The sequence below is a fragment of the Zalophus californianus genome, chromosome 4, assembly GCF_009762305.2.
Source record: "Zalophus californianus isolate mZalCal1 chromosome 4, mZalCal1.pri.v2, whole genome shotgun sequence".
Classification (NCBI taxonomy): Eukaryota; Metazoa; Chordata; class Mammalia; order Carnivora; family Otariidae; genus Zalophus; species Zalophus californianus.
In genome coordinates this window covers 928,131-952,555 of record NC_045598.1, presented here as the reverse complement: position 1 = coordinate 952,555, position 24,425 = coordinate 928,131, and the positions used below count along the sequence as shown (strand labels likewise).

The 24,425-nt window shown below is 55.3% G+C and overlaps 1 protein-coding gene across 6 annotated transcripts in view; it reads right to left on the bottom strand.

Moving 5' to 3' along the window:
* The window catches only part of PRKCZ (protein kinase C zeta), a 104,041-nt gene extending 80,185 nt beyond the window's left edge, over window positions 1-23,856 (bottom strand). Inside the window, exons 1-4 of one of the 6 annotated variants that reach the window (XM_027599166.2) lie at window positions 23,558-23,856; window positions 20,744-20,865; window positions 19,796-19,885; window positions 18,187-18,237 (exon numbers count right to left, since the gene is read on the bottom strand). In XM_027599166.2, the coding sequence (XP_027454967.1) occupies window positions 18,187-18,237; window positions 19,796-19,885; window positions 20,744-20,865; window positions 23,558-23,628 (334 nt within the window). In that variant the 5' untranslated portion in view covers window positions 23,629-23,856. Of the gene's footprint in view, window positions 1-4,087; window positions 4,215-4,853; window positions 5,150-18,186; window positions 18,238-19,795; window positions 19,886-20,743; window positions 20,866-23,083; window positions 23,210-23,557 lie in introns of those variants that run through there. The other 5 variants (XM_027599159.1, XM_027599174.1, XM_027599202.1 and 2 more) reach the window with 5 other exon arrangements.
* Window positions 23,857-24,425: the final 569 nt, after the last annotated feature.

Here is a 24,425-nt window from a genome sequence, read left to right as displayed (position 1 = left end):
GTGCCTCAGGTGTCATTTTCACCACAGGATGGAGACAACAGCAAATCCCTCATTGGGCATTGTGTGGGTGACACCAGCTTGCACGTGGGGAGCCTTGAACTGTCAAGTGCTTGAGAACTCACACAATTACCTTATATCATGGGGCCTCTTGCCATAATTAATAACCTCAAAGAAACGGTGTGATCTCCCACCTCGGAAACAAGAGCAAAACACTATCTTAAAAAAGGAACCTTTAGGGCACAAGAAAGTGCTCTCGGAATAAAAAACGAAGGGCAACAAACTTAACAGACGGTTTAGACATTGAAAATGGAAAGTATCTCCAGAAAATAAAACAAACAAATGGAAAACAGACAAGAAAATTAGAGGGCCGGTCTGGGAGTGCCAACAAATGACCCATGGTAGCTTTGGAAAAAGACAATAGTAGGGGAGGAGATCATCAAAGAAATAAACGAAAGCATCCCACGCCTGAATATGCCTTCAGTTCCCACACTGTTAACTTCCCAACACAAGAGACAAGAAAGGCCACATCAAGACACAGCATAATGAAACCTGAAAACAATAAAGACAAAAAAAAAAAAAAAAAAAAAGATCCTGAACACTTTCTGGAGAAAATAACACACACAAAAGTAAAAATGGTCCCGACTTCCCAATCAGACTGGAGGCTGGAAGACACTGTTCAATCCTTTTAAAACGCTTGGGGAAAACTGTTTCCAGTACAGATTCTATACCTAGCTAAACTACCATGAAACGTCCAGCTAGAGTAAAAGCACTTTCAAACTAGATCTCAAACAATCTATCTTCAGGGCCCCCTTTCCTGGAAGGTCTGGGAGGATGTCTGAACCAGAGATTAAGCCAAGAAAGGGGGTGGGGGATCCAGGGATGGAGGAAGCAGGCAGAGAAGAGGGGCATGGGGATCCCCAGGATGATGTCAAAGGGAGGGCTCAGGACACACTGTGCTGAGGCCCCAGGGCACCAGGAGGGATGTGGCACAGGCATCAAGGGAGGGCTGCCCTCCTGGAAAAATTACGGGCCAATTTGAGACAAGACTTCCAGAAAACACCAAGGGGGGAAAAAAAGCAAGGCAATTATTATCCCCAAGAAAAACTGAAAGTTGCACAAGAAAAAAAAATATAATGCTAGTGGCTTATGAATACTTTTGCAAATCACCATAATGTAAACGCTGGGTGATTAAACAATAAATGGTGACCTAACCTATTTTGGGGGCAGAGGAAGAGAGAGATGACCCATTCCAGAGACAGAGGGGAACAGGTAATGTCCCAAACAGAAAAGTCTATTAACAGCAGCATAAATGTGTTATTTAGCAATCTGGAAAAAAATGCCAAGAAGAACCTGCTCAGGCTGACTGAAAGCGAGCCCCTCCAGGAGGTGGGAGGGAGGGGCAGGGACATCTGTTCTCTCTTTTTAAACCACATAGGACTATTCAATACCTTAAGATAGAAATATGTCAAACTTGGGGCATCGGGCTCCCTGCTCGGCGGGAAGCCTGCTTCTCCCTCTCCCACTCCCTCTGCTTGTATTCCCTCTCTCGCTGTGTCTCTCTCTGTCTAATGAATAAATAAAATCTTTAAAAAAAGTCAACTCAAAATCAAATTCAATATATGAAAATAACATACAACGCAAACTTTATACACACGCATTTAGCAGTAACAGCATGGTTTCCTGACCAAGACAAGGCACGCCCAGCCTTTCTGTGCTCGACATGACTTTGTTCAGTTCCTTCTACAATCTGAGTAAACAGAGGCACGGCACAGGAGCGTCTGGGGCTGAGAGAACAGGCTGTTCAAGCGGGCACTGACCCCTCCCCCCCGCTTTCCACGCACACGTGGAGAGTCTCCATCTTGTCACAAATCAAACCTTTTTAAATTTCCCATAGAAGAAGCTTAAAAAGAGAAGCAAACTTAAAAAAAAAAAAAAACACACACACACACACACACAAAAAACCCAGACACATTCAAACCACCAAACTGAGCAATAAAACATTAACTCGGGGTCCCCTCCATCCATGGACACTGGGGGTACAATGTCCCATTCACGCAGTAAGCACGCATGCACCAACGTGAAGCTGAGTCAGCCCGCACAGCTATCTGAGCAATACTAATGGCACCTTTGAAATAACCTCTGGAAGAGGGTTTGTTAGTTCTCAACATGGCACTCCTGCCTTGCCTGATTTTGAACCTTGCTCGGGGAAACGGCAGACCGCCCCGCAGTCACCCAGTGTGGAGGGTAATCGGCTGGGTCAGCCTGGAGGCCTCAGAGACAGAAAAGGGAAAAGACGCCAGTCGTAGTGAGGTGCCCTACTCTACGTCTTTAGGAGAATCCTAAAAATAAGCTGCTATTGCAAATACACCTGTGGGGGTTTTGCGGTGCCATCTCTGTGTCATAACTTTATTACCAAAAGCAATCTGAACACTGGATGAGCAATTGGTTCAGGAGGCTTACTTTGGAAAAAGCTTTTCTGTCCCTCCCATAACACACTTACAGAGGGCCTGCTTCGCACCAGGCCCCTGGGCCGGGAGCCGGGGGCCTACAAGGGCACGCAAGGCCCAGCTAACTCTTATGGAGTAGTGGTTGCGGGGGCAGTGGCCCTAAGTGCCATTTACCCGGCAAGAGCAAAGGAAACAGCACAAGCAAAGGCCCAGTGGCAGCAGGGATTAGGCAAAACAGGCCAGACCTACCCAGACCCCAGACCCTAAACTCCTCTTTCACCACGAGCAAGGAGGGGGAGGCACAGAAGGTTACATTCTCTGAATGTAAACACCAAAGACACATCAAACCTGGAGTGGGGTTTACCCTCCGTGGGCCTGGCCCTCACCCACGCACAGCCTCCGGCTCAACGCATCCCCGAAACGGCACCCGGTCAGTAACGGGAACAGCTGCTGCCTCGTCTTTGGATCCGCAGGAGTTAGGAGCCTGACCCCAGGCACCTGCTGACCTGAGCTTCAACCCAATGGCTGGACCTCCACGGGCTCGGCTCTGTAACATCTGGGTGGTCAGAAACGCCCAGGAGACGAGACGTAGCCCCCGCCACTCCCCAAACACCAGAGGGAACGAGACAGAAGTGTGTGTGGGGGGGACAGCTTCTGAAGCTGGGAGTCTCCACCAGAACACAGACGACCCCGTGTCCCCACCATGTTGACACCGACGGACAGGGCCGAGGATGGCGTCCACGGGCAGGTGGAGCCGTCCAAGGCTCTCAGCTGCTCCACGTGACTGACTCAGGGGTGACGTCTGGAAGGTTAGCAGGACCTCAGAGTGGGGCCAACAGCACATACAACTCCTTACATAACCGTCAGCGGCTCTGAACTTTGTGAGGCACCTTGTTGGTGGCTGATGCACTAAGACAGGAGGAACAGGAGGCTCCACGCGGATCTGAGCGGGACAGACACGGGTGACACACTCCACAGCCCCACCTGACAGCAGCAACACACCGTGGGGCTTTTCGGGGCTTCTGCTCCCCCAACCTGGCCCCGTTCGTGGCTCGAAACCCTGCCGAGTCCCCGAGGCCCAGAAGCCACCTGCTCCGGGCCATGCTCGGGGTCCCCCCAGCAGCACAGCTCAGTGAGGGTTCACATCGGCCGTGCACTAGCAGCGCGTGACCACACGGAAGGAAAGAGGCCAAGATGTCCCAGACATCCCAAGAAACTATGACACAGCTAATTTCTCCTCATTGGCAAGCACACACGTGAGCCAACACCCCTGCTCCCTCTTCTCTCCCACGCACCCATCAACACACCCTGAATTTCATAATTCAAGGATCCAAAACTAATGAGTTACCCCTGCGACCCGGGCCAGCGGCAGAGCGGCCGACGGTCCCTCCTGCTCCTGGGGGAGGGGCGGGCTCGCTCGGAGGCCTCCCCGGCACCCCAGCACTGTCCACACAAGGGGCCATCCGCCCCAGCGGCCCGTCCACCCAGGCCATCAGCTCCCCGTCAGCCCAAGGTGGGGGGGGGGGTGCCTGCTGGGGTGGTTTTTTACAAAAACACCTTGCAAAATGGACGTCAGAAAACACCCACATGCCCACATCCCCACCAGCCACCGAGCAGCCCCCGGGTGCAGCTGGGTCTACCTCCGACCATCTCAGAACGGAAAACCGGACGCCAGCACCACGCTCATCGCCGACACCCGAGGACCCCGGTGCAGTGAGCTGGGCACGTCAACACTGGCCGTGCCACCCAGACTCCGCCACGACGCTGTCGTCAACGCCAACACGGGGCCAGGACTGGCAGGAGCACACAGTGGGAGCAGCCCTGCGGAGCTCGGTGCAGGGAGCAGGTGCCGGGGCTCCGGCCTCCAGCATCGCGGCCCCGTGGCCCCCCGGCTTGCAGCAGCGCAGACTGAGGAGCGAGCGGGGCTCACACTGGCCACGGAGGAGCACACATCCACCCCGTAGCAGCACGCACCACGGCCACGCTGCCCTCAGCCAGAGTCCCCGCGCCGGGGCCGCCGGAGGCACACGACACCGCTGGTCCCGGGGCTGCCCAGCCGCGCTGACAGGCCTGGCTTCCCGGGGACATGTTTCCTTCCGGCACCCCCTGCATCGGCCACACCGCCCGCAGGGCGCGCTCCTCCAGGGCCTGTTTTGCTAAAAATCTGTCACCTCAGAAACAAGAGCCTCTCACCGCTCTGCCCCCCACCCCCCTCCGCGGCTCGGAGCCCTGCGGCCGCATCCCTGCCCCAGGCTGGCGGCACCGGCGCCCGTGCCTGGGACATCTGTGCGGCGCCGAGGCTGCGGGCCAGGCCGCTGCCCCCCACCCAGCCTCTGGGCAGCACGGCCGCCGTGCACACGGCCTGCACCGCCGGGCAGAAAGGCACAGGCGACGTGCATTACTCACCGGGCTTTCTTCTCCCGCCTGCTCCGCACAGGGTTCTTTATGCTCTACGGAGCGGTGGGCGTGAAGGGAGGCATCTTCCTTCCCTTTAGTGCGCCGACGCTGCCCTCCACTCCCCGCGGACCCACAATGGGCAGGGTGCGTGCACAGGCGAGGAGCAGATATTTAAAGGAAGGCTGGCCGGCCCGTCCCCCGCCTCTCACATCCCTGCCTCCTCATGTCTCCAGGCCGGGTGGTACCCGGCTCCCCTGGGAAGCTGGAGCCGGCAGCTGAGGCACCAACTAAAACACGGCCTGGATACCAAGGAGCTGACGTCACATGAAAACAAGCATCTCTGCATTAGGACGGTCCTGAAAGAGAACACGGGGCAGCGGCCCAAAGGAGGGTGGCTCAGCCCGAGAGCCTTTCGAATGCTGTGTCTGTGGGAACAGAGCCCAGCCGGCCGGGCCCCCCGGATCAGGCCCCCGGGTGGAGTGTGGGGAAGCGCGGCCACCTGAGTGCGGGTGACCTCCGGCCTGCGTCCACGGAGGCCGGGAAGGCACCCACACAAATGCTCACGGGCTCCGAGGCCTGGGGGCTGTGGCCTGGGAGGGGTGGGAGGGCAGAGGCCACGGATCCAGCCATTGTGGCTGGATGGGAGCCCAACCCCAATTCCCTCCAATTCCAAAAAAAATCCAGGAAAAAGACGGAGCAGCCTAGGTCGGGGCGCTCATCCAGCCTCCCCGGAGTTGCCAGCCCTGCACGGCACTGACTCTACGTGGTCCCAGGGGCTTGGGAGGTCAGGCCAAACCTCTCCCCCCACCCTCCAGCAAACACACAGTGTGGTCAACACACCGCAGGCCCGGGAGATGCACGCTCCTGGCTTGAACCACCCCCGCCCATCTCTTATCTGCAGGCGCCAGGCTCCCAGATCTGTGCTCACTCCTGTGCATGGCACAGACTCAGGGCCAAAGCTCTGGGTTCGAACTCCAGCTCCTTCAGCTGTTCGAGGTGGGGCCTGAAGTCCCTTCGGAGCTCCAATCACCTGGTGGCCAACCAGTCGTGCACGGGCATTTCATCCACTGTGTGCCTCTTGAACACAACACTTAGAGGCGCCGCTCGAGGCCGAGGGCCCCAAATCTCTGCCACTGGAAGCGAGGCCTGGTGAATAGCAGGGCTCAGTGCTCAGAGCAACACGACGCTAAGGGCGGCTTGTAAGTTCTCAAGACACATGGAAATCACACGAAACACAAATTTCACAAATTTCAGTGCCCGTGAATAAAGTTTATCATGGCTCATTTATTTGACTATGGTAGTCGAGCTGCTACAGCACGGACAATGCATTTACTGCCTGAGCCTTCCCAGAAAGTCTGCAGACCCCTGAGACTACAAAATCGTAAAATAACTGAAGCACCACCATGTCTGCAGTGGACCCCACGGGAGATGCGAACGTCTCCCCAGCCCACTGCCAACCCTCACCTACAACCAGCTTCATGGCACCACCCTCGCCCTCCAGCCAAGCGTGAGCACTTCCAATCCAGACCAAAACACCCAGTTCCAAAGAACTCTAGAAAACCCAGGCTCCGCTGGCAGGTTGCTAATTTTAATGGAAGCCTATTTTAGGTGGATAACTAGCTTTTCCGGTTTGTTGCAAGTAATTTGAGACAAAGCTGAATGAAACTGGATTTTTAATAAAACAACAGACATACCTATCAACACCAGGGACAAACAGGCGTATTTCAGAAGGATTCCAAGGTAACCCACCCACCCGGGGCCTGGAGGATGCTCCTGAGGGCTTCAGCGCCCAAGTCCCTGCTCCACCAACCGGTCAACCGAGAGCCCCACACACCCTGGGGCTCCGCTTACTTCCTCCCCCTCCCGCAGACGACAACGCGGGGCTTGAACACACCTGACCAGCTGGGGGTGGGGGCGAACTAGCCTTCCTGAGCGCTTAGCATGTTCCTGGAGCCCTTCGAAACTGTTAATGCTCACACAGCCCCTCAAGGTGGCCATTACTACAGACCCCTTTACAGGGAAAGGAAGCACGGGGGGCCGCACCCACTCGCCTGACACCGCACAGCTGGAGAGGGGCCCACTTCTTGGGGTCCTAGCCCAGGGACAACCTCCTTGCGACTGCAGAGGGTCCTACGCCGGGTGCTGGGCTCAGCCCCAGAACCCACCACCACAGCCACCCTGGGTGACGAGACAGGCCGCCGCGGAATGCTGGGTGCTGCCAGCTCCTCAGAACATGGGATCCTCTCCCCAGAGGGCAGGCCGCAGAGCCCCCGCCCATCCAGGGACGCCCCGTCACTCAGGTGCGGGACAGGCCAGGATCAGTGACACAGAGCACAGCATGTGCCAGGCCTCAGTGGCCTTGAAGACAGGGGCTGCGGCCACCGAACCCCCCAGATCTGTCTATTCTCCACGAACCCTCAGGACCCAGAAACCCAGCCGAATCAGGACCGACTCCACTCCACCCCTGCCCAGCCTTGCTGCAGACACCCTTTACCAGGCAGGCACCCTGAGTCTCCACCACAGGCCACAGGGAGGCCAAGGGGACCTGACCCGGGGTGGGAACCAGCTCATGGGACCACCCTGTCTCACTGGGTCCCCTACCCAGCCGCACACTTCGGGGCCAGCAGCCACCCACAAGGGTCCCCGAAGCCTGTGGTCAGGCGCGGCGGAGACAACCCTGCCTGACGAGGGGGAGAGGCTGCAGGGTCCAGCTCCAGGTGGCCCCCTCAGGGCCGTAGCAGAGGCACCAGGTGGCCAGAACCGCTCTCACTGCCAGGGTGGGGAACCCTCTTGTTAATGACGTTGAAGTCTGCCACCTGCAAGTGCCACCAGCCGCTCCTTAGAGACACCGAATAACCACTTGCTCTGCAGAAGGTCTGGTGCTCGGCGCTTTTGCAAACACTGTTGTTTGTTTGTTTTTTAGATTTTATTTCATTTTATTTTTATTTTTATTTTTTTTAAAGATTTTATTTATTTATTTGAGAGAGAGAGAATGAGAGATAGCACGAGAGGGAAGAGGGTCAGAGGGAGAAGCAGACTCCCTGCTGAGCAGGGAGCCCGATGCGGGACTCGATCCCAGGACTCCAGGATCATGACCTGAGCCGAAGGCAGTCGCTTAACCAACTGAGCCACCCAGGCGCCCAGATTTTATTTCATTTTATTTACTTGAGAGAGCACGCACACAACGTGAGCCGGGGGGGGGTGCTGGGGGGTGCTGGGGGGGGGACAGGGAGAGAGAGAGTCTCCAGCAGACTCCAGGCTGAGCGTGGGGCCCGACGTGGGGCTTGAACTCACAACCCTGAGATCAGGACCTGAGCTGAAATCAAGAGTCGGATGCTTTACCGACTGAGCCCCCCGGGGTGCCCCGGGCGAACACTACTCTATACACAGCCCCATCATTCCCACTTTACAGGCAAGAAAGGAGTCACAGACACATACAGGGGAAGGAGCCGCATGAAGACAGGAGTGGAGCTGGAGGGATGTGCCAACTCGGGCCTGCGCCCACCACCAGGAGCAAAGAGTCGGAAGGCATCCTCTGTCAGAGGACAGACGCCTCCCGCGCAGACTGACGGCCTCCAGACTGATACGGGGCAACTCTGTTCTGAGCTCGTGGCCCTTTCCTGCAGCAGCCCCAGGGGCAGACACCATCATGAGGTCAGGGAGGGGCCTCCCTGTTTGGGAGGGGACCTCAGACCCCTCCCACCGCCAAGTACCTGCTGCCTTTCCCCGGGCCTCTCCCTCACTGGACCGGCCCCACCCCCCCCCACCTGGTGACACCCCCAGTTAAGGGGACTGCTCAGGAGCCATGGCCCAGGCGTGTGTGGTGCATTACCAACGTCCCCACCGCCCCCAAGTAAGACATTTGCTGCATCTTACAGGTGAAGAAACTCAGGCTCTCTGAGCCCCCAGCCGAGCTCAAAGACTTGGGTTTGCTGAATCTGGGGCCAAGAGCTCTGACCACTCAAGACAGAAATGTGTCCCACCAGGCACCCAGGCCAACACTATCCCAGACACAGACTCACATTCCAGATGGATCAAAGACCAAAACACAAGGAACAAAATTTTTCTACCCTTGGGGGTAGCCAGAAAGGAAAATATTAACAGATTTGAACATGCAAAACTCAAACGTTAACATTTCCATGTGACCAGAGACATTAAAAGGCACATGACAGAGGAGGGTTTGGAAGAAGTGGTCTGCAGTGTGCACGCGTTCCCCCGCAGAGCCAGGCCAGCCTGAGGATGGGCATGGCTGCAAAACAACCATGCCCACAGGGAGAAACACAGGGAGTAAGGCCCAAGGCATCCGTGGCCTGGAGGGGACCCATGAGGCCACAAAGCCCTTCTGTGCTGCCATCCACCCTCCTCTGGGTCGTGGGCCGCCTGGAGCCAGCAGGTGCACCTCCCTCAGACACCAGGGCTGCCACGTTATTCCTGCACTTCAACAAACTACCCAGAGCCATCACGGGCTTGCCACACCGTGGGTCCCATCAGGGAATACCGTTCCCCACAGAGCCTTGGCCAACCAAACTGCCAGGATTCTCAATTCCTTATCATGCCATATACCTAGTCCCGGAATGCCCTGAAAATATGCTGCCGCATGGTGGGAGGGACCCTCCTGGGTCTCTTGGCTCCTATGGGGCCCTTGTTGCTGACAGCAGGGAGCCTGGCCTCCCAGCCCAACCTCCCCAGTACGCTCACCTCTGTCACTGGCACCTGACAGGCAACATGGGGCCCCCAGAAGTCAGCCCACATGGTGCCCAGAACTGGACTGAAGTCAGGCCCCCTTCAAAGGGGGGACCCCCATGGGGCCCTGCTGACAGTTTATCCTGATGATGCCTCAACATATACAAACTGACTAGTCTTCATGGTGTGGCCAAAACAAGGCTACCAGTTTAGTACTTTCGAACCTAGAACCTGCACATGATGCCACAGCAGCCCGATTCAAAAAGGCCAGAAGGTGGAAGCAGCTGAGTGTCCATCCGTACACAAAGGGATAAGCAAACTGCAGGAAAGCCACACAATGAAATATGATTCAGTCATAAAAAGGAAGGAACAGCCAGACGGAGAGAATAAAGGACAGAGAGGGCTTCGCACAGTAAACCAACAGGACCTGACAAGACACACACGTGTGCGTTCTTCCCGGGAGCTCAGGGGACATTCTCCAGGACAGAATGCACTGTGGCCACAAGTCTCGGTGGATTTTAGAAGATAAACATACAGGGCGCCTGGGTGGCTCAGTTGGTTGAGCGACTGCCTTCGGCTCAGGTCATGATCCTGGAGTCCCAGGATCGAGTCCCACATCGGGCTCCCTGCTCAGCGGGGAGTCTGCTTCTCCCTCTGACCTTCCTCCCTCTCATGCTCTCTCTCTACCATTCTCTATCTCTCTCAATAAATAAATAAAAAACTTTAAAAAAAAAAAAAGAAGATAAACATACAGTGTCTTCTCCGACCACAGCAGGATGAAGTTAGATAGGAATCACAGAAGGAAACTAGAAAAGTCACCAATGTCTACGAATTAAACAACACAGTCTTGAACAACCAATGGATCAAAGGAGAAATCACAAGGGAAATAAAACACTCAGAGACACATGAGACCAGAAGCGCTGTGACCACCCCTCTGGGACGCGGGGCCACCGTGGTGGTGGTGGTGGGGGCCTTGCAGCTGTGACGGCGAACCCGTAAACCGTGACCTCAACCGCAACCGGTTGCCAGCCAGCTACCTTCATGACTTAAGGAATGGGAAAAAGAAGAACAAACTAACCCAAAGCCAGCAGACAGAAGGGAGTAAGAAGGATTAGAGCAGAGATCCACAAAATTGGAAACAGAGAAATAGGGGAAAAAAAAAAATCAATGAAACCAAAAGTTAGTTCTTTGAAAAGATTGACAAAATTGACAAACTTTTAGCTAGACAGACTAAGAAAGAAAAAAGACTCAAATTATTGAACTCAGAAATTAAAGTGGTACAATTCCTAGCACTGATTCTATAGAAATAAAAGGGTTGCAAAACAGCATGTGAACTGCCTCCAACACACCGGACAGCCTAGGTGGAATGAGTAAACTCCCAGAAACACAAAACCTGCCCAGCCAAAATTACGAAGAAACAGGAAATATAAACAGACCTATAATTAGTAGAGGTTGTAGTCGAAGATCCCCAGGCAAAGAAAATCGCTGGACCAGACGGTTTCACTGGCGAATTCTACCAAATATTTAAAGAATCAACACCAATCCTTCTCAAACTTTTCCAAAACACTAAAGAAGAGGGAACTCTCCTAACTTGTTCTAGGAGGCCAGCATAACCCGATACCAAAGCCAGATAGAGACACTACAGGAAGGGAAAACTATAGACCAATATTCTCACAATCATCGATGCAACAATCCCCAGCAAAATACTGGCAAACAGAACTGAGCAGCATAGTGAAAGGGTTCCACCCCAGGACCAAGTGGGATCTGCCCCTAGAACGCGAGCATAGCTCTATAGACAAAACACGGTTCGATGCAATACACACGAACAGAACGGAGGAAAACTCCACATGATCATCTCCACAGACACAAAAAAGGTATGTGAAAAGCTGAAAATCCTTTCACGATAAAAACACTCACTAAACAAGGAGGAGACCAACACAGCGAAGGGCGATGAGCCAGAAAAGAAGGGGGGATAGAGGAAATGTTGGCAGAGAAAGGGCTGCTGAGGGGGTTCATGGAGACACTGGGGATTGCAAGGTCGCTGGAACCACGTCAGGAATTCCCTGGGCAACCTGGATCCTTCACACAGCCTGACTTCCAGCTGAGCACAGAATCTCTCTCATCTGTGTTACACACATGTCAAGTTCTAGTCATTGGAGACCAGACTAGTTGTCGTCTGGGTTTGGACAGATTCATGTTACAGAAATGGACACTCCATGTTTCCAATCTAAATAGACAATTTTGGGGGTGTCCAGGTGCCTCAGTCAGTTGGGTGTCTGACTCTGGATTTCAGCTCAGGTCATGATCTCAGGGTCATGAGACTGAGCCCCAAGTTGGGCTCTGTGCTGGGCATGGAGCCTGCTTGGGATTCTCTCTCCCTCTCCCTCTGTCCCTCCCTACTGCTCACATGCATGAGCTCGCTCTAAAAACAAACAAAAGGGGTGCCAGGTGGCTCAGTCGGTTGGGTGGTTGGGCGTCTGCCTTCAGCTCAGGTTGTGATCCCAGGGTCCTGGGATCGAGTCCCGCATCGGGGCTCCTTGCTCAGCGGGGAGCCTGCCTCTCCCTCTGCCCCGCTCCCTGCTTGTGCTCTCTCTGACAAACAAAATCTTTTAAAAAAAATAAAATTAAAATAAAAACAAACAAACACATAAATAGGCAGTTTTTATTTAGGCCTAAAAGTGTTGGAAGAGTTAAGGCTGAACTTGCTGCAGAATTTCTAAATGACAGAGTTCCTGACTGCAACTAAGTTCCATATCCTTTTGACAAGCTACTCAACTTTCTTTCTTTTTCTTTAAGATTTTATTTATTTATTTATTTGTCAGAGAGGGAGAGACAGCACAAGCAAGGGGAGGGGCAGAGGGAAAGGAAGAAGCAGGCTCCTCACAGCAGGGAGCCCGACCCAGGACCCTGGGGTCATGATCCAAGCTGAAGGCAGCCACTTGACAACTGAGCCACCCAGGATCCCCTCAACTTTCCAAAACAAAAAAGCAAAATACTCAACAAACAAGGCACAGATGTCACCATGTGTCTTTTTCTCCCCAAACCACCACACAATTAACTCAGTTCTGACACCATCTACTTGGAGATGGTAGAAGATCCCACAGGTGAAGGGCTCAGTCCTACAAGACTGCCTTCCTCCCCAACTTCAGATGGCAGTCACCAATCCAGGCTGTCACCTGTGCTTCTGACAGAATGGCTATAGATTAGACATCGCCACAATCCCCTCGTGGGTGTGATTAATTTGCTAGAGTGGCTGGATTAACTCAGGAACAGACAGATGGAAGAGGCGCTTAGGGAAAAGTATGGGGGAAGGGCACGGGGCTTCCACACTCTCTGGGCAAGCCAGTCTCCCCACATCTCCATGTGTTCATGAACCCAGAAGCTCTGTGAACCCTCCTTTTGGGGTTTTATGGAGGTTCCTTTCATAGGCATGACTGATTCAACCTGCAGCCCCTCTCTCCTCCCCAGAGGTCAGAGGGGAGGGCTGGAAGCTCCAATCTTCTAGCCACAAGGTCTTTCTGGTCACCACTCCATCCTGAGGCTATCTAGAGGTCCCACCCTAAATCACCTCATTAGCATAAACTCTAGTGTGTTCCAAAGGAACTCTTAATGAATGACAAAAGACACTCCTATCACTCAAGAGACTCCAAGGGATTTAGGAGCTCTGCCAGAAACCAGGGACGAAGACCATATACATGCCTCATTATAGCACAGATGAAAACTACCTCAACAGAGTAAAAGCCACATGTGAAAATCCCCCAGCAAACATCTCACTAAGTGGTGAAAGAGTGAAAGCTTTTCCTCCAAGATCAGGAACAAGACAAGGATGCCCACTCTTCTATTCAACACAGTAGTGGAAGTTCTAGCAGAAGCAATTAGACAAGACAAAAAAAAAAATAAGAGCACATAAATTGGAAAGGGATAAGTAAAATGATCTCTGTTTGCAGATGACACAGAAAACCCTAACGATGCCACAAAAAAATTGTCAGAACTAATAAACAAGTTAAGTAAAATAAGATGCAAAGCCAACACACAAACTCAGTTGCATTTTTATGCCCGAGCAATGAACAATTCCAAAAAAGAAATTAAGAAAACAGTTCCATTTTACAACAGTATCAAGAATAAAATACTTAAGAATAAGCCTACCAAGGAGGTGAGAGACTTGCACACTGAAAACTACAAAACAGTGCTGAAAGAAATTAAATGTGATGAAAGTAAGACATCCCATGTGTATGGGTTAGAAGGCTGAATGCTATCATTGTGTTAATACCACCCAAACCAACCTACAAATTCCAAGCAATCCCTATGAAGACATGTTTTGCAGAAATAGAAATACCCATCCTAAAAATCATCTCAAGGGACCCAGAATAGCCAAATCATCTTGAAAAAGAACAAAGCTGGAGGCTTCACACTCCCTGATTTCAAAACTTACCACAGTAACCAAAAAAATGTGATACTGGCATAAAAACAGACATAGGAAGCCCAAGAGAATAGAGCCCAGAAACCAACCCTCTCATGGTGTCTGATGATTCTTGGCAAGGGCACTAAGATTATTCAATGGGGAAAGGTTGGTCTTTTCAACAAACAGTGCTGGGAAAACCAGATAACCACACGCAAAAGAATGAAGTTGGACCCCTACCTCACACCATATAAAAAAATTAACCCAAAATGCATCAAAAACCTAAATGTAAGGCCTAAAATTATAAAACTCTTAAAAGAAAATACAGGATAAAACTTGACCACATTGTATTTGACAATGATTTCCTGGATGTGACACCACAGGCACCAAAAGCAAAAACACACAAATTGGACTTCATGAAAATTTAAAAATTCTGTGCATCAAGAGACACAATCCACAGAGTTAAACACCAACCCACAGGATGGGAGAAAATATTTGCAAATCATATAGCTGATAAGGGATTGAAACCCAGAATAGAAAAAGAACTCCCAAAACCCAGCAACAAAAAAATTAACAACCCAACTCAAAAATGGGCAAAGGACTTGAACAGACATTTCTCCAAGACATACAGATAGCCAATAAACACAAGAAAAGATGCTCAACATCACTCACCAACAGGGAGATTCAAATCAGCATTACAATGAGAGACCACCTCACACCCACAGGGGTGGCAGGAAAACCACAAGCGTAGATGAGGATGTGGGGAAATAGGGACCCCATGCACTGCTGGTAGGAATGCAAACTGGTGCAGCCAGTATGGGAGACAGTGTGGAGGTTCCTCAAAAAGTTAAACATAGAATGACTGTACGATACAGCAGTTCCACTTGTGAGTATATACCCCCCCCAAAAGTCGAAAGCAGGGTCTCGAAGAGATATCTGCACACCCACATTCACGGCAGCATGACTCCCAAGAGCTAAAGCAGGGAAGCAACCCAAGTGTCCTTCTATGGATGAATGGATAAACCAAATGTAGTCAAAATCACGGAACAGAAGGTGGGAGCCAGGGGCTGGGGGTTAGGGTTTAATGGGGACAGAGCTGCAATGTTGTAGATGAGAAAAGTTCTGGAGGTGGATGGTAGTGATGTTTGCACAACAATGCGAATGTAATTCATATCAATGAACCGCACACTTAAAGATGGTCAAGATGGTAAGTTTTATGTTATATGTAATTTACCACAGTAAAAAATTGGGAAAAGAGAGGAATGTCATTGTGACACATGCTAGCACAGGCATGAACTTCGAAAACATCATGCTAAGTAAAATAACCCAGTTACAAAATTCCACAAACCATATGATTCCTTTATAGGAAGTCCAAACCAGGTAAATCCTCAAGAGACTGTTGGGGGCTGGGTGGAGGATGAATGGGGAGTGGCCGCTGATGGGTGTGAGGTTTTCCTTCCAGACAGGTTCCAGAAGTAGGTAGAGGTGGTGGTTGCAACAGCACGGAGTGTACTAAATGCCACAGAATCATTCACTTTACAGTGGTTAAAATAGTACATTTTATGTTACGTGTACTTTACACAATTTTTTAAAGATGGACTTATTCCAGAGAGGGAGGGAGAGCATGCGTGCAAGAGTGTGCATGCATGCACATGCACATGGGGGAGGGGCAGAGGGAGAATCCCAAGCAGACACTTCGCTGAGCACAGAGCCTGTCTCGGGGCTTGATCCCAAGACCCCGAAATCATGATCTAAGCCGAAATCCAGAGTCGGACGCTCAACCGACTGAGCTACCCAGGTGCCCCACTTTACACAATCGGTCTATAGAACCGATTAAATCCAGATTCACAACCTGGATAGAAGGTGCTGGAAGGTGGTTAGGGGAAAGTGGACTCAGGCCCAGATGGTGCGAGGTGGCCTGCTGGATGTTCCCAGGTGCCACCATGGGACCCCATTTCCATTTCTGCCGCCTGTCCATCTCTGGCCACAGTCAGCCGACTGGGTCTATCCAGCCCTCTTCACGGGGTCCTGACACAGCTCAAGGGTGCCATTCACGTGGCACTGTCTGACCCTTCTCACTCCCCTGGCATTAGGCATGCTGCTCGAGGCCAAAAAACTGAACATGAATGCCCACACAGGCACCAAAACCACACAGCACACCTGTCCACCGTGGCCATCAGTGACCAGAACAGACTTGTCCTGATCATCCAAGATTAGTGTTAAAATCAAGCCAAAAGAGTAAAGTACTGGGGAGAACACCTACACTCAAAGAGCCCAGGAGTCCAGGATCCCCCTGAGGTAGGCCCTGGCCGCAAGGTGAGGCCGTTCTGTGCGCCTGGTGCTCGGGTGTGGACGTGTGGAGCAGGGATCCAGGAGCAGGGACAGACGCCCTCGGCCACTCCCTGAGACTCGGCCGCCTCCCAGGGCCGGTGGAATGATCAACAGAGCTCAAGTGGTCACCAAAGCCTGAGAGCCGCCCCTGGTAAGCATCTCGAGGACCGGCTGGCGGGCCCAGGACAGTGCTTTCTTGAAGGTCACATTCTCTACATTCCCCCCCAGTGACGCAGTCGCTTCCCGGCCACTCCCATGGCAGGGACCTCGCGCCCCCGTCCTGTACTGCGGCCAGCCGTGGTGGGGAGTCCAGGCTGGCTCCCCTCGAAGGCTCCTCCGTGGCTGCCAGGGGCCCCTGCAGGCCGTTCTGCATCACCACGTCTGCCCCTCGTGGCCCCCAGGCCCTCCTGGCGTCCACTGCGTGTCCCATCTCACAAACCTCTCTGGACCCACAGCCCAGCAGCTCCCAAGTCCCTCACTCAGCAAAGCCATACAAGCACACCAGTGTCCACTGCCCTGGCCCAGGAGGGCCTGGCTGGCCTCCACTTCCCCGGAGGGGCCACTGCTAGAACGTTCTTTCCCACGGGACACCTTCTCAGTGCAGCCTCCCAGCCTCCAACTCTCAAGCTGCAGCCCCCTCCCAGGCCCCGCCATTCCCACCCCCACACCCTCCCCTGCCCCCGGCTACAATGATCACCGTCTGACAGGGAGCATTTGCGTGTTTATCTGGCCTGTCATCTGCCTTCCAGCTAGGACGTCCTGGGGCTCCCGTGGCCCCCCACCCAGCCTGTGCACCGCCCCCTGCAGAGGCACAAGCAGGAAAGCAGGACTAAGGAAGGAATGTGTCCCTGCGCCTCCTTACGCTCTCCCCGAAACCGCCCCTCGTGTCCACCCCCCACATCGGCTGGCCGTGGCCACAGATCCAGCCAGGCCTGGGCCGTTCTGGCCTCACCAGACCACCACTCCACTGTGGCCAGGATTCCGCGGTCCATGTGGCCCCACGGCCTTGCTGGATGCTCCTTTGGGGTCCCCTACTCTCTTTGGGAGCCCCAGGGCCAGACCCCAATCCCAGCCACTCTTTCCTCTATGCTAAGGGCCCCCAAATCTATCTTCAGCCCCACTGCTTTTCTAAACCCAAGACTGATGCACACGACTGCCCACTTACCATCTCCCCTGGGGCCCAGTGAACAACAAGCTCCGCATGGCCTCTGCCCGAATCTGCTCCGGGCTGAGCCAGGTCCCTGAGACCAAACAACAGCTACCTTTGGTCCCGAGGTCCTTGCTCATGTGATAAGAGACGCCACAGCACCAGGCCAGAGGAGGGTCTGGGTGGCTGGTGAATAATTTATGCCCCACATGGGTGCTCTTCCCTCAAGGACAGAGCGGGCAAAACGGCTCTGACCTGCCTGGGGTCCGACGGTCCCAGGACAAGGTCAGAAGCTCTGTTCTGGACCCACTGCTCCTGGGACTTCCTCCCGTATCAACAGACCCACGTGGAGATGAAAAGGATGTTCCCACCACATCTCTGGGGGCTGGTGTGGGCTGGGGAGAGGGTAAATGACCAGGTCTGGGGGTAGCTGGGGCGGATGCCTGGGAGCAGCATCCAGCTGTCCCGGCCCGGGCCCCTCCCTGCTCGGGGAGATGAGGGCATTTCCTGCACTCTTCATTATGGCACTAACAGACCAAGCCAGTGTCCTGACGGTAGCACTTGTCAGCCAGAACACACACACAGGCAAAGGCAGGTGCACCCGTGAAAACCCCGCTACAGGGCGCATCAACCGCTCACTCTGCCTTCGGTCGCTTCGCAAAGATAAATGTTCCTAAGCCGTGGGCCACAAAAGGCACCCGTCTGCACCGTCCTGACATAATGGATCAAGAAATTCAAGCCGCAACGTGCAACAAGACTCATAGGAAAATGGGAGTACTCACTGTCTTCTCCCGGACAAGGCATGCCTGGCTGCTCGGGGATGCTGGGGAACACTGGACAGAGAGAGAGAAAGAGCAGTCTGTCACTCAGTGCATCTTGTGGAAGGTCCAGCGTGAGTCAGGCTGACCAGACGGACTTGCACACAAAGCCCACGTTGCTGGCCAACCTGCTCTGAGGAGACACTCATTGTGGCAAAACCGTGGAAGCCCAAAACACCTTTTAAAGGACTTCAAGGGGGCGCCTGGATGGCTCAGTCGTTAAGCATCTGCCTTCAGCTCAGGTCATGATCCCAGGGTCCTGGGATCGAGCCCCGCATCGGGCTCCCTGCTCCACAGGAAGCCTGCTTCTCCCTCTCCCACTTCCCCGGCCTGTGTTCCCTCTCTCGCTGTGTCTCTCTCTGTCAAATAAATAAAGGACTTCAAAGTGCACTGAAAAATTCCAGGGGAAAAGCAGTGTGGGGCCCTAGACCAGAGCTGCCCAAGGAAGCCTCCTGACTCGCAGTGGTAAATTAATAAGGAAAGTTAGGAGCTGCACTACTTCAAAATGGACTTTTGAAAGCACATTAGATTCCATTTTGCACTCAAGGTGGAGTTCAAAATTAAATATCTTAAAACATACCCTGGGCTTCCCTCACAGCTTATTAAAACAGAAGCTTAAAAAGTATTAAAACTTAGCTGAAGCAACCACTTCCTTATCTGGAAAATAACACTGGCTTTTGAAAGCACCCACTGTCAGTGTTGAGAGGCTCAGCACCACAATCAAGAAGGTGGGCCGGGCAAGGGCTCTCAGTGCAAACCCCATTTACATACAGAGCTGCAGAAGTTGGATCCTGCAACCAACGCCTAGCCCCACACCAGGGAGAATGATGGTCCCAGAGAACACCGCGGGTAGGGAGCTCCGGCTCCAGCAGTGTTGGGCTTGGGCTCGCCGTCCCTGCCCACCGGCCCGGCCAAAAGTCTAGGCTACACAGGAGTGAATGCAGACATGGCTGGTCAGAACCATGCTCAGACACCCTACAGAACCCCGAGAGTGCTGGAGGGCAGCCTGAAACCCCCAATTTAGGCTATACTGAAATCACAACAATTCGTATTTGCCACCACTCAAATCTGTAACGCAGCTCTGAGCCTCTCTGAAGACAGCTGTGGGCCAGGAGACAGGGACAGGGAGGGTCTCGCCCCCCCCCGAGTGTACTATGGATTGCCTCCTCCTCCGCCTGCCCCCATACGCTCTGGGCCGGGATCCTTCCAGCTTCTGAAAAAGTGGAGGCCGGTAGGAGAGCCCAGGCTTCTGATGCACCCAGCGATCCCGGCCTCCAGGGAACGGAGGCAACGAGGACCAGCAACCAGAACCCAGGCCCCTGTGTCCAGTGAGAAGGAGCTTTTCTGACTCTTTACGACCTACAGCAATTTTTATTTGGGTTAATAAGATGTAAGAGAAGAAACAAACCCAAATTGCGCTATATTCGACACTCTTAAATTCTCCAGCATCCCGAGACTTTAAACCACAATCCTCCTTGTGTTTTCTAGCCCCCTAGGCTGTCTGGAAACCATGCTGGGCTCCCATCTCCCCAGACCACAGTGGGGTCACCCCATCCCTCCAGCTGCCACTGACCGTGAATGATGAGCCCTTCGTCCCTGCGCTGACAGGCCAGGCGGAAGGCCTCCTCCAGCTCCATCTGGGAGGACACGGTGCAGGGGTCACCTAGGCGGGGCAAAAGACATCGCTGAGGCCACCAAAGGCCTGAGGCAAAGGGGTGCGACTCAGGTTGGGAAGGGCAAAGTCTGGCTGCTCGTGACCAGCCGCCCACTGCAGAGTTGGGAGACCCAAGAACGGCTAGCAGCACCGGGGGCCCCATCAGAACCGGCAGATCCCCAGAATGAGCCCCGAGAAGTCCACTGGCAGAGCTACACCAGGCTAATTTTCCTGGCCTGGACAAGATTAAGGACATTCTTCTTAGGTCAGTCCTAAATGAAAAGAAAGGCTCCCTGCCCCCATCCTGGATGGGAACATAGAAACGCACAGAACCAACGCCCCTGGGGGCCGACTCTGCCGCTCCCCCGTGTCCTGGGCTGGCAGCCGGACTGCACCCCCACCCCCCAAGCTCTCTCAGATGTGTGTCTGACTGAGGGGGGGGAGGGAACAAGGGGGGTAAGGGCACAATGGGGCCCTAGCTACTTACCCCCCAGCTCTCCCTGAGAAGAGGGAAGTAAGAACGAGCCTATCCTTCCAAATCACCCACTGGAAAGCCCAGAACAGGAGAGCGGAACAGCAGAGAAGGAGGGTAAGGGCTGGCCCCGGGGGGACAGGGAGACCCTCGCAGCCCCTCCCAGGGTGCCCTTCCCCACACGCCCAACCCAGCTTCTTTTTCAACCAACCTCTCCAGGAAGTGATTCCCAGCGTCCCTACCAGGGAAGATGGCTGTTAACTACCTTAATTCCGTAGTTCCATAACTATGGAATTCCATAATTCCAATCTCCCCAGGGAGGGGCTGATCTAATTTCATACACACGGAAGATTTAGAGATTTATAGTCTGACAGACATAAGACCAAGGGCTCTACCTTCATTGTCCACCCACTTGAGGGTGAGCGGGTGCCCCTGATGGAGACTGCACATCTCTCTCACTTCCTCACAGAGCTCATCGAAGGTCATGGCTGCATCTAGGCTGGTGATCAGGATGTCCCTGAGGCAAAGAGGGTGGACATGTTTCACCAAGGACCACATTTAAATAAAATTAAATACTGAGTTACTGATTACATAGATGAAAATTTTCTCAAACAAAATATCACAGCCCTCCCCCCCCACCATTGAACCACTGACCACAATCTTGTTTTTTAATTACTACAATGAATGCCCTTGCACAGAAAGATCTATCCTGCACCTGGATGTGCCTAAATGGGGGCGGGGGTAAAGAATGAGGCAGGGGTATCAGAAGGCACAGAGAGTGGAAGCCGGGCAAGCACTTGCTCAGACGCCAGGTTCAAATTCAGAAGGTCACAGAGGAGGGGTGCAGGGGGGCTGGACACAGTGTGCTCAGCTTAAGCTTACTGGCTTCATCAGACCTCCCCCCAAAGCTGAGGGTACAAACAGTAGCCCAGGCTTGAGCTGGAAAGAGGGAAGACCCTGCGTGGTTGTGCCTGTGAGCTCAGAAAAGTGGGCGTCTGAGACTCAACCTGGCAAAGCAGGGTCTCTAACTCCAGTGTGCATCACCTGGAAATCCCCTCAAAACACAGGTGCTGCTGGACCCCGCTCAGACCCTGCTAGACCCTGGTGTCGGCACATCCTCCAAAGGCCACGCTGGGGGCCCCCTATTTTTCAGAATGGCGTCTTCAATGGGTCTGACCTTCAGCTGCAGCCGTTGCCCCAAAACCACCTCCCAGCAGCGAGACGGCAGCAACCATCCCATCTGGAGACAGAACTCCACTTGGACCCTCGAGGTTTGGATACAGGAGTGCTGATCTTGGTGGGTGGTTTACTGCACTGAGGCCTACCCCTCCCACGTCGGAGGGGCGAGGTTTCAAGTCCCCCGGCAGAGGGACCTGGGCAGAGGCATTGGGAGGGAGTGAGGAGCTAGGGTAGGGCAGGAACCTCAGTGCAGCCTGGGGCAGACAAGGGGGGGGTGTCCCACAAAGGGACAAAGGAAGAATGTGGGCGGAGGAAAAGGAAGAGGGGAAGAGGGAGGGGAAGGGTGGGAGAGGAGGAGAGTGAAAGGAAGGGGGAAGGGGTGGAGAGAGAGGGAGGAGAGGGGGTAGGGAATGGGAGGAACTGGAGGAGTGGGGCCCTGTCGGCCCCGGGCACTAGACGCAGCAGGTCCCGTTGCTGGCGGTAACCAAAGCGCTCTCCAGAGGCCGGGAAGGGGCAGGGGTGGGGGCGGCGGTGGTTCAGTCCAGGACCCCAAGGGCCCCGGGCAACTCCGTCCAAGGCCCACCTGGCCTGCCTCCATCCCTCCCTCAGTGCCTGAAGGTGCCTACTTGAACCCAGCCTGGGGGCAGGCTGGGGGGTCCAGTTCCCACCCACCCTGGGCTGCGGGGGTGTGGACTTCCTCTCACTGAGGATCAACTCGGATTGTTCACAAAGTGACTTATTGCTCAATCTCACGGTTCCTGGGTGGTAAGAGGACTATTTCTGATACGGCGACAGGCCTTCCACAGTCACCAACCAGCAAGCCAAGATGTTCTGGCGCTCGGATGAGTCTGAGAACCAGTTTTAACAGGCAAACCACCCTTCCAGGCCAGAAGACCTCTTCTGGTGGGCTGGACATCCCTCCCCCAGAAACCATTCCTCCCTAGAGCCCTGTCACCAACTCTCCCACATATATCCCGCTCCCAGGTGGGGATGGCAGAAGGGACAAGAGCGTTCCGACCTGAGACCCCAAACAAGGTGCCCTCGCGAAATCAAGAACCCCAAGCCCCTCCTCAGCCTGGAGGATGCACCACGTAAAGCAGCAGCAGCAGCGGTGCTGAGCTCTCCCTCGAGCGCCCCCGAGCGCCGGTGCTCGGGGCGGAGGCAGGATCCCCGCCTCGGGGCGCCGCCCCACCACAGCCAAGCGCGGCGTGCTCCCCGGGTGGGGCCAGGCGCTCCCCGCCTCTGACCCCTGTGAGGTGCCCGCTCGCCCCATTTTACAGCGAGCAAGTCGAGCCCAGGGCGCCGCGCGCGGACGCGAGCTGGTCAGAGTCCGAAAGATCCGGTCCCAACAGAACCGCGCCTGGAGACTTCCAGGGACCCCCACCCCGCCCCAATTCGCGCAACCGCGGGCTGCTCACGGCACCTAACCTTCCCCTGGGTCGTTAAACTTTTCGTAAACGGAGACCTCTGGCCGGGTAAATTGGGAAAAGTTTAGGAAACCTGATTTTTTAAAACTCTGCCCGCAGTTTTCATTTGGCAAAAGCTTTAGTCCTTACAGGTTTGTGGCCTTAACGTCCAGCCAACTTTGCAGGGAACATGCCAATGCTGCTTCCAGGGCTGTGGAGCGCGCGCGGCGACGGCCGCCTCCCGAGCCGCAACGGCCTCCGGGCGGGTCCGAGCCGGGGGAAACCTCGCCGGGGCGGGGAGGGACCGGCGCGGCCGCCGGCACCCGCAGCGCTCCGAGCCTCGGCGCCAGGGGACCCGGAGACCCCACCTTCCCCGCGAGCTTTCCCGCGAGTGACGTTCCAGGGCGCCTCGAGCACCCGCCGCGTCCCGGGCCGCCTCTACGGCGATGGCGCGTCAGGACCTCCCGGGGCGCCCCTGGGCCCGCAGGGGCCTCGCTGCCCCCTCCCTCCCGCGCCGCAGTAGCAGCGACACGGTCCCCGACGGCAGGCGCGGTCCGGGCCGTCTCCCCGCGCCCGGCTCTGCCCGCGGCCCGCCGGCCCCGCCGTCGGGCGCAACGCGCTCACCCGCTGTAGTGCGCCTTCAGGCGGACGCGGCAGCCGCTCCCGTCCATTTTGGGGCCGGTCCTGCTGGGCATGGCTAGCTCCGCCGGCCGCCGTCAGCGCCGCACCCCGGGCGTTCGGGCCATGGCGCAAGGACCCAGCGGCCGGCCGGGGCGCCAGGTGGGGCCGGCGGCGGAACGCGGAAGGGCGCGCGCGGCGCCGGGACCCAGGGGCGTGGGTCCGGCCAACTCCGCGGAACTTGGGTGGCGGGCTGGGTGGGACGGGGGCACGGCCAGCGGGGACGCGCGAGGGGCGCGCACGGAATCCCGGCGTCAGGCTCGGCGGCGGGGGGGGGGGGGGGGGGGGGGGGGGGATGCGGGGGGGTGGTCCGAACATGGCCGACCCGAGGCCCAGCGGGCGGCCAATCGGCGGGACGGGCGGTCCCGGGGCGGGGGCGGTGGCACCTGCGGCCAATGAGGGTGAGGCGGGGCCGCTACCTGGGCCAATCCCCGGGGGTCCCCGCGGCGGCGACCCAATGGCTCCGCGCGGGGCGGACTACCTGTCGGGCGGGGCGCGGCCCACCTGCGGCCAATGGAGGCGCGCGCGGCCCCGCTCTGCCCGGCAACCGGAGGCGGTGCCCGGTCGGCCCGGAGCGGTGGCCCCTCGGTCTAAGTGGGCTCCCGGGACCGCGCTTCCCAGGTGGGGTCCATGCGCTGCAGCGCCCCGGAAACCTGTCGGAAATGCCCCAGCCCAAACTCACGGAATCGAAACTCCAGCAGTCTGTGCGAACAAACCCTGGGTAATTCGGAGGTGAGCGCGAGTCCGAGAGCCGCTGGTCTAGGGGACAGTGGGAAAGGGTCGCCGGTGACCTGAGGGGCGGGAGCAGAGAACC